This window comes from Heliangelus exortis, chromosome 9 (assembly GCF_036169615.1).
Source record: "Heliangelus exortis chromosome 9, bHelExo1.hap1, whole genome shotgun sequence".
NCBI lineage: Eukaryota > Metazoa > Chordata > Aves > Apodiformes > Trochilidae > Heliangelus > Heliangelus exortis.
The window spans coordinates 14,782,166-14,798,510 of NC_092430.1; the positions used below are offsets into that span (position 1 = coordinate 14,782,166).

At 45.2% G+C, this 16,345-nt stretch overlaps 1 protein-coding gene across 5 annotated transcripts in view; it reads left to right on the forward strand.

The window, feature by feature from the left end:
* The window catches only part of FGF12 (fibroblast growth factor 12), a 230,517-nt gene extending 215,936 nt beyond the window's left edge, over nucleotides 1-14,581 (forward strand). For all 5 annotated transcript variants that reach the window (XM_071752291.1, XM_071752289.1, XM_071752288.1 and 2 more), the window contains 2 exons: nucleotides 5,425-5,623; nucleotides 14,071-14,581. In XM_071752291.1, the coding sequence (XP_071608392.1) occupies nucleotides 5,425-5,623; nucleotides 14,071-14,189 (318 nt within the window). In that variant the 3' untranslated portion in view covers nucleotides 14,190-14,581. The remainder of the gene's footprint in view (nucleotides 1-5,424; nucleotides 5,624-14,070) is intronic.
* Nucleotides 14,582-16,345: the final 1,764 nt, after the last annotated feature.

The window sequence follows — 16,345 nt, forward strand, 5'->3', positions numbered from 1 at the left end:
ATTACCATCCTTTTCCTAAACCAGGGCACAAACTACTTGCTGAATGGGGTTTTTCTTTTATTGATGCTAGTTTCAGTGACTATATTTATTAAGTCATTAAGTTTGTGTATGGATGTGTATATTTGCTGTTCTCCTTCAGGCCATAATAAAAGGAGATCTTGAAGGGGAAAAAATGGGAGATCTTTATTTATCTGGCAATTTTGAGACTGTTTGTAGGGAAATGGCAAACAATACAAACAAGTGGCCCAGTCCAGAGGGATGCTGAGTGAGCAGCTGGGCTTGGGTACAACAGTTAGTGACAGCCTTCCCTCTGGCTTCCTTCCCATCCCTGAGCATAACACATGGAAACCTGTCACCATTCCTCTGGTGGTCTGGGGATATCAGCAGCTCATGTGCTTGCCAGAGCTTGGTCTAAATAAACAAGGGAGCAAATTTCTCACTGTCATGATCAGTCCTCAGAAGCACCTCTTACAGGGGGGCCTTTCTTTGCACTGCCCAGCTGAGGATGCTCAGGGTACTGATGGTGGTGATGCTCCCAGCCTGGTGTGGGCAGAGGCTGGCACTTTGCTCTCTTCCTTGGAGCAGCACCAGGGCTGCCCACTGCCCTGGCAGCACCACGGGCTGTGGTACCATTGGATGGGCATCTTTGGAAGGAACTGATCCATCCGAGGATGGCAGCACATTCCCTGAATATCCTGCAGCCTCACAGTCACAGGTTTAACAGCTGGATATGGTACTTCCCCAGGTTTACAGCAGTGCAAAGGAGAGTCCAATCAAACTTTATTGAATGCCAAGAGCTGTGTTAGATTTACCTGAGCAGAGCAGGTGAAAGCTGAGTTAGATTACAAAAAAAACCCAAACACTGTCTTCTCACAAATCACCCCCAACCTGTTCTGCGGGTGGAAGATGGGGCCAGGCATTCCCAACACCTCCCTGAAGGACCAGATGCTGAGATGCTGAGGCCCAAGTGATGCTGAGATTGGCTTGTGTCTGGAAGTCCTGTCCACCTAGAAATGGTAGGAGACACTACTGGGATCAAGGATAAATCAAACTGCTTGTTTCTCTTAAGGCAGAAAAAGCTTTTTGGGCAATCCATGGTGCCTTATACCCTCCCTGAGCAAGTCTGACATGCTGAGTCACTCTCAAATGCCAGTTGCATCCATTTAACTCCCTTTGATTCCAAGTGGCATTGAATGCAGTCTCCCTGATTTTCTGTGTGATAGCTACCATTTTATTTTTCTCTAGACCATGATGATTTCCAATTAAACTGGACTTAGCACAAACCAGAGCTATGTTTGCTTTTCAAAGCAAATCTAATTATTCTTCTTACTGGAATTGCCTTTGGTTCAAAGGATTGGAGATTGAGATACAGAAAACAAGTTGCAGGCAGATGCTAATCATTTTGAATGTAACTTACTAACATTTAGTTTACAAATATTTCATGCAGGTTCTTAGCAAAACAATTAAAAGAATATCTGCTTTTCAAACTGCTTTCAGTAATATCTATAGACATTTAGCAAAATACTTCAGACTCTAGATCTTCAAATAGGAAACAAATGCATCTATTTATTTTGCATGCAAAAATAATTTAGTTGAAGACATATTTCATGTGAAGATAAAACCAAATTTTCTTTTTCTTTCTTTTATTTTTTTTTCCTCCAAGCCCCAAGCATACTCTCTGATGAGGAGAACTGGTGTGGTTTCTGAGTGAGCTGAGTTCATAATGGTGCGGACAGGGAACCGAGAGTTCTGTGGAGTTTGTACAGAAAATAGTCACCATTTATTTTGTTGTTTAAAGATTGAAAAAAGGCTGGTGATTAAAAGATGAAGCCATCTGTCCTCTCACTGTCTTGTACCTGGAAATGCTCTTTCTGTCAAGGAGAGAATTGGGAAAACAACTGAGTGGGACTCAATTCAAGCCTGTTTCAGAAAGGCCCTGTACCATGTGAGAGAGTGAAACAGGGGCTCCTGACCCCAGGGTTCCCATACCATTACCTCTGGAGGGTAATGTCCTTAAGCCCCTTCAGAAGCACATGTGGGACACACTGTGAAGATCCCTTGGCTGTTTTTGTGCACTCTGTCTGTAGGATGAACAGCAAGTACTGAATTCCAGGTCTGCCCATCAAACCCATTTCATCAATGCTGAATTAATCTTAAAAACCAAGGCAAACAGAAGAGCTTGCATGCCACAGAGTTCTGGCCAATAGATCAGTGATTTTCTAAAAATAGCTGAATTTATCTCCAATCTCAAGTCTGTGCAGTAGTGGCTGCTTTAATAATGGGAAGCCTGTTAAGCTCATCTGCCCTTTTCTGTTACTTCCCAGCTCTTCTCAGCCCAAGACAATTGTAACAGCAATTCCCATTTAATACAATGTAATTGCCACAATTAATTTACACAGTAAAGTTTGTCGAGAGGTTCTGCCATTAATATCCCAATAGCATTTTCTTACTGGTAGTCCCAAAGCCATCAGGAGAGGAACATTGAGGAACTTAGTGACATGATATAGCTGAAAGCTTGACATTGGCCACCAAGAAGATATTGATGAAGAAAAGCATAAGGGTTTGCATGTTAAAAAGGTTTAGAGGACACTCCAGATATCCCCAGGTGGTAGCCTATGTCCTGCTCATCTGTCCCATCTCCTTTCTGATCAGCTGTTTTTTCCTTCTTCATCTGCTTGCTCTTTGTGTCACCTCTGCACATGGTAGTGTCCACACCAAAGTTTTCTGGTGCTCAAACTTGTGAAGACCCTGAGGTGTGTCAGTTTGGTGGGAGGATGAATTGGATGCTGGTGTGTTTATCCCTACCTGGCACAGTGAGACATCAGCTGTTGCTGTTGAGGTCATACACAAAAGAAGAAGGATAATAATAATAATAACAAATAAAATGGCATTATTTAACTAGAACGTATCTGTTAAATCTGCGGGCTTTCTAAACTGCCAAATGGACATTGCTGGGCTGTTTCTTGGTGGCGTTGCCATGGTTTGTGTCCTGAAGTTCTATTTCAGCTGAATTGCGGGGGATGAGCAATCAACCAGCCAACTCACAAGAACAATAGGACAGTTTTGTTTGCTTGTGGGGGAGCTCAACCACTTACAGGAAATCACTTTTTTTTTTTTTTCTTTACTCTTCATTAGGTTGATATCTTTAAATAAATTTGTTATAAACTAATAATTTTGCTGCTTTATTGGTGCAAGTGGCATATAATACGGCTTTCATTAACTATTGCTGCATGTCATAAAATGTACTGCAGTAATTTTAGTATAGATATTTCTTTGAAAACATTGTTTTCAGTAACATTTACATCTAAATTTTTTTCTGTCTGAAACATTTTCAAAATTCATTATCTCTTATATTTCTTCTTCAATGACATTATAAGATGCTCTTTGTTGCAGGCTGAAATTAAAGCAGACATTAAAGATCTAGACATCTGATAGACAGTAAGTTCCATGTTTTGGTCAGGTTGGTAGCTATCCGTCACAGCCTACCAGCTTTGCAGTCCCCCTGGACTTTCTTGATAAATTTTTATTGATGGCATAACAAAGACACGGGAAGGGGGATTGAGTTGTGCAGTTTGGTGTCAGAGGTGCTCTCCATCCATGGTGGGGCTTGGTGACTGGCTGGGCCAGCTGGGCACAGGCAGCCCCTGCTGACTGCCCGGGTGCTGGGAGAGCTGCAGCTTCCCAGGCAAGACAAGGCTTGGAGATTAGGAGCAGACTCAAGGAATGCTTAAACACTGATCTTTCGGGAAGCTACTTCAAACACTGGTTTATAGTTCTCTACGTCATTTAGATTTAGATCTCTTTGTTTCTAGCTCTAATTGTTTCACTCTCTTCTTAAAATATTTATTTCTTTGGGAAGGGAGACTCCCTCAGATAGAGTAAAATGACCCATTGGGCTGATGGTGTTTTTCTCTGTGTGGTGCTTATAACTGATGGAAACTTCACGTGTGTGGCACAGCTTGGCACTGTCTTCTGTGCTTTATCTTTTGTGGCTTCCAGCCTGCCTGGCCCTGCAGGTCTGTTGCACGCTGGATTAATTGCTAGACCAGCAATACTTAATATAACTCCCAGAGTGCTTGGGAATACATACCTCAGTGTTGCTAAGTGTTTAAAATGATCACTCTCAAATAAGGTCTGCAGTATATGTGTGGCATTACTCCAGATGCTTGGATGTTGGTCATGGGTTTTCCATTAGCAAGGTTGAAGAAACTCCTGAAGACTTGTGGGTGGCAAGGTCTTGGGAGAGAGCACTGCTTTCCTGTAGCAGCACCTGCCTTCACTGATGGGGTTCTGAGATACTTTATCTGAAGTCCTAGAAAAAGGGATAATTTTTGTGAGAACAGTTTCTTGTCAGAAAATGCATAATCATTGTGGCTTGAGCTCTTTTTATAAGACTGTCATAGTTTTAAGGAACACAATGGGAGAATTTGGCCAAGGTGAGTTTTCTGATCAAAATCAAAGTCTGGGAAAAGAAACCCAAACCACCTACAATCATATCTGCCTCAGAGGAGGTTTGGAAGCCCAGTGCCAGAGTCCTCTGGCCAAACAGCTCTTTGAAATGAGTTTTAATATTTTTCTCTAGTTAAAAATCTTGAAAAGTTACTGGGACATGGCAGGTTTTGTTCCACAGCTGAGTGTACTTTCCTCCTTGAGTCTTCATGCAAATCCAGAACAAGTGCTGAAGGCACAGCCACCCCCACAGCTCAGGGGATGCCTCGGACAGACCCTTGTGTCCTCTGTTCCTGAGCAACTGTGGGACAGATTTGAAGAAATAATTGAGACAATAATCTTCTAAGATTACTTCTTTTTCTTTATTGAAAGATTTCCAGGCCTTGTGCCATCATTTCATCTTGTTGCTTTTGAAAAGAAATAAATTGTTACTTTGCTTTTGTACTCTTGTTACTCTGAATCCACTGAAATGCACCTATCAATTGCCTTTTGCCCATAAAAATTTGAAGAAGCCTCACTGTGTTAGACAAGCACCATTGCATGTTTCTTGCTCATCCTGGGGAAGGTAAGCACAAAGCCAGGGGCAGGCATTGGGAGCAGCAGGCGAGCAGCAAGGCTGTCTCTGCTTCTCAGCTTGCTTTTTTTTTTCTCTCAGTTTGGCTAGTAATTCAGTCAAAATCCTGGCAAATTCCTGTTTTTTCATGCACAATCTGTGTGTCCACTCACTGTAGGCCATTTTGCAAACAGCAGCTCTGCTGGGGAAGGGAGAGCTTTCCCTTTTGCTGGGAGCTGGGATTGCTGATGCCTGTTGTTTTCTGCCACTGAGCTAACTGCAACGTGTGACCATCATGTATCACTCTGTGATGCCTAATTTAGGAGTTCAGTGATTAATTCTTTCCATTGCTTTTTCTTCTCTCTCTCTCTCTCTCTCTCTCTCTCTCCCTCTCTCTCTCTCTCTCTCCTTTCACACTGCAGGATGTTTTCACACCGGAGTGCAAATTTAAGGAATCTGTCTTTGAAAACTACTACGTTATTTATTCTTCCACGCTGTACCGGCAGCAAGAATCCGGCCGAGCGTGGTTCCTGGGACTCAATAAAGAAGGTCAAATCATGAAGGGAAACCGAGTGAAAAAAACCAAACCCTCATCACATTTTGTACCCAAACCCATTGAAGGTATGGAATCTGCTGGCTTCCCCCATCAGTGGGCTATGAGGAGGGAGAGTTTGCGACTGTAAATCTGGGGCTTCCTGGGTGGGGGTGTTGGGCTGCAAGGACAATGTTTTTAACATTTTAGAAAGGTGCTGGGCTGCACTGTTAGCATTGCATCCACTTTCCTTCCTATAGGATAAACTTTGCACATCATTCCAAAGGGGATTCTCAGCTCTGGGGTGCTAAAGGATTAATTTTCAAGCCCAGCAACATGGGAAGTTGGCTGTAATTTTGGGTTCTCTGTGAGGAATTTCCCAACATCATTCAATGGGTTTCCAGCCCCACATAGTCATTAGAGATAGGATTTATGTCACCTTTTAGACTTTGACCTCCTGTTTATAGTAACAGAAGAGAAATGGTTTCTGCCAGCACAGCTGTGGATTTACTTTATATGTCTACTATGAGATGAACTAAGCCTGTTCTCTCTCACCTATAAAGACATCCTAGGGGGGTAGAGAAACCTCATCATGGATGTCCAAAGGAAGATGAGATGTTGTCATACCATATGTCTTCATCACAGCATGAGGTTTAGTGAAAGTCATGGAGTTGAAGTTCTGCCCTCCTGCAGCTGACTGTGCCACAGGCTCGTGTCAGAACATTTTGCTGTTTATGGGTTGGTTCCTGATAAGTGGAGAAATGCAGTGTGATGAGCCTGGTACCTCACAGGTACTAACTTGATTCTGGAAACAAGGAGACCTGTCTTTTTAAGTTGCTTGGAAAAAGGACTAATTTTCAATCCCCAAACTAGGTATACCTTTCTGACCCCATCTTGGACCTGCCAGTGGACACCTCAAGGGCTGATCTCAGCTGGGCAGCTCCATCTGTTGGCTGTGGGGTCAGGGCTGGACATGTGGAGAGAAGGAATGAACTGATGCTTTCATGACAGGTACCACTCAAAAGTGGTGGAGGCCACAGCTAAGTCCATCCATTAGCAGCTCTTTTAGTAGCTTCCTAGTGAAGGTACCAGGGCAGACAAGTGTGTGTGTGTATGTGGGAAAGGCCAGGTCAGGAAGGCAGACTGAAATCATCTATTGCACCACTGAAGCAAAGCACAATGAGAGAAATTCAGCTCGGCATTCCCAGAGTATCTGTGGCCTTTGCACAAGAGAGCAGGATATGTTGGCATAGCAGAGAAGGAGCTTCTTGTCTTGTGCTTGTTTTCAACAGCTTTTCTGCAAACAGCCTTTATCTGAGGTGTTAGGGGCATTGCTACACTAAGCCCTCATGGAGTTTTGCTAAGGGACAGGGCTTGCTTCAGGCACAGGGTGGGTTACCAGCTTTTTTCCCATCTCCTCTCCTGCCATGGCTGGGAGTCTTTTGAAAGAATGAGCTTTTACATCTGGGTTTCCAGCTTCTTCTGGTATTTCTTTGGTGCTTGGCTGGGCATTGGTGCTGATCAGTGGGTTCTTTTGAATCTGGCGTTGATTTTTTTTTTGATGTAAGTGTGCATGGCATCTGCTCAATAGCTCAGTACTCATCTTCTGGATGCATTAAAGTAGGCCATTCCTGTGGCTCTCCTGGTGGAAAGCCTTGCCTTAATAGAGGTGCCTGACCTGCAGCCAAGTTCTCAATGCAGCAAATGCCATTCTGGCTTTCATTTTGAAAGCCCCAGCCCAGCTCGAGAGCTTCCCTGTCCCGCAGTTGCATCCTCCCACACTTGCTTCAATCACAGCTGTCACATAACCTCCCGAGCGAGCAAGCTCTTTGGAAGTTGGCAGCCAAATTAAGGGCTCCTCCACCCCTTCCCTCCTCCACATGCTTTGCAGTCAGGCTCTGTGAGCACTGCTGCATCAAAGAGCTGGCAGGCTCCCAAGCCCAGGCACGTGTCAGCTTCCCAAAGCCTTCAGCTGTCTGGGACTGTGACTCCAGACGGAGGACTCTGTTCCCAAGCCCGGGATGCATTGTAGGCAGCAGAGGCTCGTGGGGAGGGTTGGAGTAAAATGCGCTCAGCTCCATGTGACTGCTGTGTGCTGCATCCATCAAAGTCTCTGTGAGCACAGCTTGCAAGCAGAGATGTTAAAGAACGGGCAATTCCAAATTCCTTCCCTACTTTAACAGCCTCTTTCTCTTCCTCATGACTCTAAGGAAGTGTTCAAAGCATTCTCCTGCTGCCTTTGCCTGTCCCGACTGCCGTGTGCTGTGGCAGGATCCAGTGTGTGGGCTTTGCTCCTTATTCAGGCCAGGACTTCAACCTGCAGTAAGGCACCTGCCTTTCCTTTGGCTCCAGTACCCCCACCAGCAGCCCTGTCCCATGGTGGCTGACACAGTCATGTGAACAGAGTGGAATCTGGTCCCCTGAGGAGGAGAGGTGTTACACCCATTGGAGAGGAACCACTTCACCTACCACTTCAATGGCAATTATCTCTTGAAAGAAACTTCCCAGCTGTTTGCCACGTACAGAAGAATTGTGCAGCAGTTTCTAGTGAAGAGAGCATTTGTACGGAAGGGAAACAAACAAAAAAGAAAGCCTAGATTGCTCCTGGAGCTCGTTTGACTCCAACTGGCTCCAGATACTTCTTTCTCAATACAGGAGTCCTTTCCTAGAAGTTGCAAGTGGTCAGTAAACTAATACATAAATGTAAAGCACCTCCCAGGTAACTTCCAGGGACAAGACATGTGTACATGTGTATGCATATACACAGTGTTATCTGTGTGTGTGTTATCCAAGGCTTTTAGCAGCTACAGCTTTATGTTGTGCTAATCCCACGGATGCTTTGACTGCTATAGATTGTCAGGGATGCTGGAGATGATCTGTCCCAAAGTCATGGAAAAGTTCTGGGTTTTGGTCGGTAGGAAGGTTTTTGGTTTAGGATTGTTTTTGGTAGGATTTGTTTGTTTTTGAAATAGCTTTGATCTTAATCAATATAAAAGCACAGAAAACTTACTAAGTAACAACAGGGGAAACATTGAGTTCCTCTCCCATCTGTGCACAGGGAAAGCCAAGGCAAACAGCCTGGCAGGCAGCAGCTAATGTACTGTGTGGTGCTAGTTTTGGTTAAAAGCACACACACACACACGACATTTCTTTTGATATTTTTGTTTCTGATCACTGATCATTCGAGCACTTAAATGAGCACTTAAAGTGCAGACATATAGATTGAACCAGACTGCACAAGAAATTAGCTTGAGTATAATTGTCACTTGAACACCAAGTGATCTTTTAAAGCAATTTCAGTCTCTTCAAGTGTCTGTAGTGATTAGTGCTGGACAAACATGACTGTCCATGGTGCCTTTTGTTCTTCTAAATGTCCAAATGCATCTCAAACAAAGGGAGACTTTTCCAGTCACTTTAAGTGAGAATTTTATCAGATGCTTATTGCCGATGTGCTCAGTTATTTATATTTTCTTCTTGAAGACATAATTTCCAGCTTGCTCTCCCAAAAGAGCTACATTTCATCTTTTGTGTGGCCCAAATCAGAATGCAATTGGGGTAGCAAACCTAGCCACAGAAAGCAGGTGACTCTTCCTCCACTGAAATCAGCAGAGCGGCCCCCAACTTCAAGCTCATGGTGCTTCAGCCATCATGACTTGGACATGTCTCAGATATGAGGGTGACCCATTCATGACTAGGCTGATCCATTTACTTCCACTATTCACATACAAGGAACAGCAGCCAGCTCTTTCCCAGGGATGCAACATCTCAGTTTTGTTAAAGTGGAGTCCTCAGATGTTGCAAAGAAATGAAAGGCACTGTTGAGTAGGAACATGTGGTAGGCCTACTGAAATTGCTTCAAAGGTATCACTGTCATTCACAAAATATCCTACAAGTATTCTTTGGGTAAATACAAACAAGCAAACAAACAAAACAAAAAGCCACACTCTTTCTTAGCACAGCTCCTCTTTTGTGTCTTCCAAGCAGGCAAGCTTTGGTATATTTTCATTACCACTGACTCACTTGCTCACCTATCAGACTCTTAATCATCTTATTAGGTGGCAAATGCAATAAATTTTAACTATGCTTTTGCTTGGCTTTTTCTCATCGTGTGCTGCATTTCTTACCTGAACAAACCGATTCCATCTGGCAGCCACCTGAACATTTAGCCACCAGATAGACATGAGCTCAAAAGCCTCTGAAATGCATCATCTAGAACTGGGCTTAGAACACAATAATTACAGGCAGAAAACGAGGGTGCATAATCACTTGCTCCCTCCTGCCCCTAGCTGCTACTCAGACAATTAATTCTCTCCAGCAAAGCATTGGCTGATGCAGCCGTGACTGCAGATACCGCACCCTGAGCAGTGGCATCCCCTGGGGATAGGAGCCCATCTCCTGGGCCACCTGACAGAGGATGTGGCCAGCCCTGCCCAGACACCAGGCAGGACTGCCATCAGGACCTGTCATGAGGCTGCAGGGCTAGCAACCTGCCACAACCCCAACTTAGGAAAAATTTGTTTCTTTCTGACTTGCAGAATGCTGGGGCAGGGAGAGGCAGGTGTTAAACTGGTTGGCTGGGGTATAGGCACAGTCCTTTAATAGACTTTTCTCTGGATTCTAGAGAAAGGAAGCGGAGTTTGTTGAACCTCCTAAACTTGCAGCAATGCCAAGTGAGAAATACTAAGATCAGGACACAAAAAGATGTTTGTGCTTCCCAAACTCAGTTGGCCCCTGATTCCTGGGGAAGCAGAACGGGGTGATTTTGGTTTCACCGGGTGGGTGGTGTCCCAGTACCATGCCTGGGAAGCAGAAATGAGGCTGGGATCCTGTGCCAGTGCAGAGGGGAGAGACGGAGCTGTTTCTGGGTGATTGGCAGACCCCTCCATGCCTTCACCTTCAGGGATGCTCCGTTAGCTCCTTCCCCCTTGCTCGTACCTCTAGTCTCCTTCCTGCATAATCTCTGAGTTGTTCTTTGTGCAGAAGGGTTTCCTTGTGCATGTGAATGGCACTGCTGCTTAGCAGGAAAGCAAGGATTCAAAGATGCAAGAACCAGACGTGGACGCAGCTTTGCTGCAGCTCACCCCATTTCTTTTATGCCTGTGGCTCTTCAGCAGATCAAGCTAACGGCACTTTCCAATTAAAACATGAATATGAATGTGTTGATTAGAATCTGGGACATAGGAGCTGATTATCTCATTGAAGCTCTAAAGCATTAGCTTGGTTTCTAGACATTAGGGGCCATATTTGGCTTGGTGTGTGGGGGTGGGTGGGTGGGAGAAGCAAGGCAGAGCAGGGAGGGGACTTGAGTTCCAGCCAAATTGCTCATCCTTCCAAAGCTGCCTTGTGCTGCACACACCAGCAGACCTCCCAGGCGTCAGGGCATGCTGACTGTCACACTGCTGCTCGTTTACCTTCGTGTTGGTGACGTGGGGCAATGTGTCCTCACACACACACATACACACATGCACAGGGACCTGTCCGTGAGTGCTGCAGTGCTGCTAGTCCTGAGACACAAAGATGCACCTGAAAGCTGGGAAGATCTGGGCACTGCCAACAGGCCATTTCCAAACACCCCCCTCACCTGCCCATGACTAACATCGCGCGTGAGTCACACTCCAGCTTCCTCGGTACAAGGAGTAACAGCCTGCAGTCCAACAGCTTGTGTTGCACAACATGTCGCAGTGTCCTTGAAACCCCACCCATGTGCTGCTGTGCACACAACCCTCACCCCTGTGTCCTGGTGCGCATGCCTGCCTGTCCTGGTGCACATCCCTGACTGTGTGGATGGTGTTTACAGCCACTGCTAAGCAATGTCTGAAGGACAGTACATGCACACACACACACACACACACACACACACACACACACACACACACCTCTCTCGTGCAGGAGAATATCTTGGAACTTTCTTGTGTGTGATGCCATATAAATACTGAGTACACCAATGATGTAGTTGTGTCTAAATATTGAAAACATGCTTGTCCTGTGCTGCTGCAGATTTTCTGGCACGGTCTGTTGGCTTAGCCAGTCTGGTACAGAGGCTTCAGCAGCTGTGTATGAAAAGCACAATGTGAGCATGTCAGGACTTATATCATGGAGTAGGACTGGAAGAGAAGCTTATGATTTATGCCCTATTTGCTTGTTAGGTACAAGGTTTCTATAATTGTTATCTGCAAGTGCTGTTTACTTCTGCTGTAGCCTGAAATATATTCCTTACTCTGGGGGCCTTTGCAGCTCAATGGTTTTGCCCAAAGGCCATGGTGAGAGGCAGGGAGCCGAGGAGAGGCAGCTGCTGTGGTGCTGCTGCTGCAGGCTCTACTCAGGCACAGCCCTTGTGGCCCAGACCAGTGGGGTACAAGGGATGGATGCAGGTGAGGTGAGGTGAGCTGAGTATATGCAGCTGCTGAGGTCCCTCCAGGTCAAGCCTGTGGAGGCTGGACTAGAGGCAGAACCTTTTGTATAGGCTGTCAAGGTCACTGTGGCAACCCCAGCACAAATACTCTGCTGAACAAACACCGTGTCAGAGAATAAGGTCGTAATAGCAGATGTGCATCCTCAAGAGTCATCAAAAGGCTCTACAATTCAGGCTAAGGAATCATAAGGCCACAGGTTTTTCTCAGTCATTAACCTTTCCATAGTTCTTCAAGGTTTTGTTAGGTTAAATGACCCTCAGCAAGATATGAGGGACAACTCAGCAGCTGAAGGGGGATGCAAGAGCCCTTTTCCTTCACTTTCTTTGCACTTTTCAGACAATACTGATAGTCTGGGCAGCTGATGGGCAGTCCTGGCATTGCTCATACTGGCCTAGGCCCATGGGACAAGTCATTAATTTTCTAATTTTTATTTAAAAAAGAAAATTGTTCCAGTAGCAACAACAGTTTGCATATTGGTGTCTGCCTTCCAGCCACACTGGGAGGCCCAGATAGTGTGTGTGTGTGCACATGCATCTGTGTTTAAGTTGCTTTGAAAGTGTTGCATGAAAAATGCTCTATGGGAAAAGTAATATTTTTTCACCGCTCATATATTCAGTGCAGTATCCCTCCTATTAATACACAGTTGACTGTGCAGTTGACTGCACTTTATCTCTGTCCTGTATTGTTGCACACTGCTATAACTGTTTATCTAGCTACAAGTAAAATGCAGAGTAATAATGTTTGCAGCTTGCCTCTAATTGCCAGCATTTATTTGCAGATCAGGGGAGGTTATATGTATAAGTACTTATTTCAGCTTTTTTTACATGGGAGTATATTTTTTTCATTTCTTTGGAGAATTTTTGGAGTGTTATTACTGGAACCAAAACCTGATGGGTTCGATCCCTGTGTTTGAGCTCTGTGCTGTTGTTGGTGACCTGATGGCTTTACAAAAGGAAGCAGTACACCATAATTTCTTTCTGTCTTAAGTTTTGTAAAGATCTGGGAATGACATTTGCACTGTGCCTTCTCAGCTCCAGTGTATCTGCCCTCCAGATGCCTCATTCTTTCAGTCACACCTACAGCCCATCACATCTGCAATGAGCTCATCAGAGATTCTCTCTTTGGTGTGAGATGCTCAGCACTGCTCTGGCATAGCTCACAGGGGATGGGGACAGCCATGAGGACTTAGTCCCCATGGTGAGTTAGATAAATTCTTTGTGCCACACAGAACATGGGGATGTGCCATGCCTTGGGCAGGTGCTGCCTTTTATCAAGGCTCCAGCAGGTACATTTTTATAGAGTACACATTGCTCAGCCAGGGCCCTCATTGCCAGCACCCTCCCTCTCTGTTCTCAGGTGGTGCCAGATGTCTGCACAGAGCTGGGATGGTTCCTGGCTTATTGTCACTGAGCTCATCCCAATGTGTCTGCTCCCGGCCTTGTCCTTGGCTGTCTGTCTTGATTTAGAAAGGAAAAAAAAAAAGGAGAAGTGCTTAGAATAGACCTCAACTTTTGGCAAAAGGATACAAATAGGGTTGATTATCCACTTCCCGGTTCAGAGCCTAACACCCGGCAGGCTTGGATGGCTCAGATGCAACTGTAGTTTTGATCTCTCTCAAGGAATTCTTGTTGGAGGTTAAGGACTGGGGGTCATGTGATTCTTGGACCTGTTATTAGATGATAATGAGCAACATGAGACAATATATGGTGCTGTGAACTGGAATGTTCTGTTTTCATAGAATCATACAAAGGTTTTGCTTGGAAAGGACTTTAAAGATCATCTATAGTTCTAACCCCTCCCTGCCCTTTATATTATATATATATGAATACAACATGAAGAAACTGTAAAGCCTAAGAAACTGAGAAAGACTGTGAGAAAGGAGCACACCCCTGTGCCTTTGGAAGGATCCAGAGACCAAAGGAGGGACTTGGCTTGCAGCCAGGGCAGGTAACAGATCCTGGTTGGTAACAGGATATACTGTTGGGTCACTAAGGTTTTTGTAAGCCTGCGTGTGTGTTTTTACTGGGGCTGGAATTTCATCCTCATATACAAAGAAACAATTCATGGTGGTCACTAATGCCTCTGACTTCAGGGCTGTTAACAGGCATCTTTTCTGTTTGCAGTGTGCATGTACAGAGAGCCATCGCTGCATGAAATTGGAGAAAAACAAGGACGCTCAAGAAAAAGTTCAGGGACACCAACCATGAATGGAGGCAAAGTTGTTAACCAAGACTCAACATAGCTGAAAAATACCCTCCCTTCTTCCAACTCCTCCCCTCCCACCCACCTACCCACCCCACCTGGCGAAACCACACTGAGATGACAGCAGCTGAGCAAGGCAGGACCTGCCAGTAGTGGCTAGGAGCCTGAACTCCAGAATCTTTCTCTGTGTAGGATGAGGAAATGGAACCCCAGATCCTGCCTGTTGCAACGTTTTAAACAACAACAACAACAACAACAACAAAAGTGAAGAAAAAAAATGTTTTAAATCAGGACTCCATTAACATTTTCAGAAGCAAACTGTTTGCTTTGTGATCAAAGAGGGAAAAAGAAATCTCATCTCTGCATAATAATAATAACTAATAAATATAATAATAACAATAATAAAGATGTTACCTTTAAAAATAAAACAAAGCTTTTGGAAAATTGAACTTAGCATATGATGTGCGAGAAACACATGGGAAACACAGCCTGGGACTGTGCTTTTTGCCTTATACTTTCACCTCACGTTCACACACCACTGTTTTTTCAGTCCCTGCTTCCCTGGGGATGGATGGGATTTTTCACAAAGCAGGAAAGGTAGGGATGGATTATGACTGTGTTTGCTCTGCTATCAATAAAATATGGCCTGTCCAAATTAGGAGTCTGACAGTTATGGGCAACAAAGTAGTTATTCTGCATTCAGATTTTTCCACCTACATTCAACCACTGTGTAGTTATTTGTTGCGAGTGTCACTGTGTGAGTATGTTTGACCCAAGTCTGGCATTTTATGCCTTCTTATCATAATTATTTATATTTATAGGCTTGTTTTACTGTATTAGTTGCCAGAGGAATTTTAGAAATCAGTTTTCAGGTCTTGCAGGATGAAATGATCATATTTATTAGGGAAGAGTTAGAAGATAAAGGGAAGGAGGGATGGCTGCTTGCTGTAAAATACCAAACAGCAAGAAACACTACTGCGATCCTTGATGTCAGCTAGAAACAGTGAGGCATGTGCAATGTGAGGGGGTGGCAGGGATTTCAGTGATGGGAAGAGGGTATGGGGAGAGGGGTGTAGGAGGGCTGTGCAAGGGAGGGGGCAACTATAGGGGAGGGTGGGTGATTGTGCCTGTCCAGTTGTGGTGGGGGGGAGGTGGAAAAGGGATGTGGAGAATGGCTGGGGAGCTGCTGCCATTTCCTTCCATCACCTGAGTTCTCCATATGTGTTCAGGCTCCACACATCTAATTTAAACATGTTCAAAACCAGGACCAGTTCCCCCTGTACCCTAATCCAGAGCCTTACCAAGCCCATTGTGGGCTGAGAACCCCTGAGCAACCTGGGCAGGAGGGTGGGTATACAGCTACCACCTTGTAGTTCTGGGGTTAGTGGTGAACCACACACCACTGGTCCCTTGGCTGCTGCTAAAAGAAGGTGATGTGAGGATCTGCCCTTTCCCTGCCTATACACATTAGCATCACTGACCTCTTCCAGCACCCAGGGCCTGGAAGCAAGGGCAGCAAATGACAGAAGTGATACAAAAAACCACTGTAAACACAGGCATTGCCCTGGCTGAGGTGCCCAGAAAATTGTTTTGGATTTTTCCTGCTCAAGCTGTGGTTATAGTGCCTGTGAAAGAGGAATAAGCAAACACCCAAGGTCCTAGGGGGGGTGGGGTTGGGAGCCAAGTAGGAATGGCACCTCACACAAGAGGAACCATCCCATAGCATTGCTGTCCCAAACACGGTGAGGGGTGGTTGCTGCTACTGTAAATTATGGACACACAGGAAATGCCAAATACCTTCTTAATTCTTGAAGTTTCTTTGCTGTTCCTGTCACTGTCTCAGCTGGCTGGTGGCCACAGGCTGCAAAGCTGCAGTGGGAGATGGAGAATGCCCACGGGGCTCCCTGGGAAGCGGCTGCCCCGGCTCCTCCGGCCCCGCGGCACGGGCTGGGGCTGGTGTGCAGCTGGGCTCAGTGAGCAGCTCTGTACAGGTGCAGGGAAAGCTAAGGAGAGAGAGAGAGAGAGCCAAATTTCAAGGTTATGGAAGACTCCCAGGATCAGCATGAAGGAATGAATTTCAAGCATGTCCTTTTATGTTATCAAAAGCTGAAACCTTGAAATAAAGAGCTGCAATGTGGCTCTGTCACCTAATTCTGTACCTGTGGAGAGTCCCTTCTTGTCCCTTCCTGCTATAGG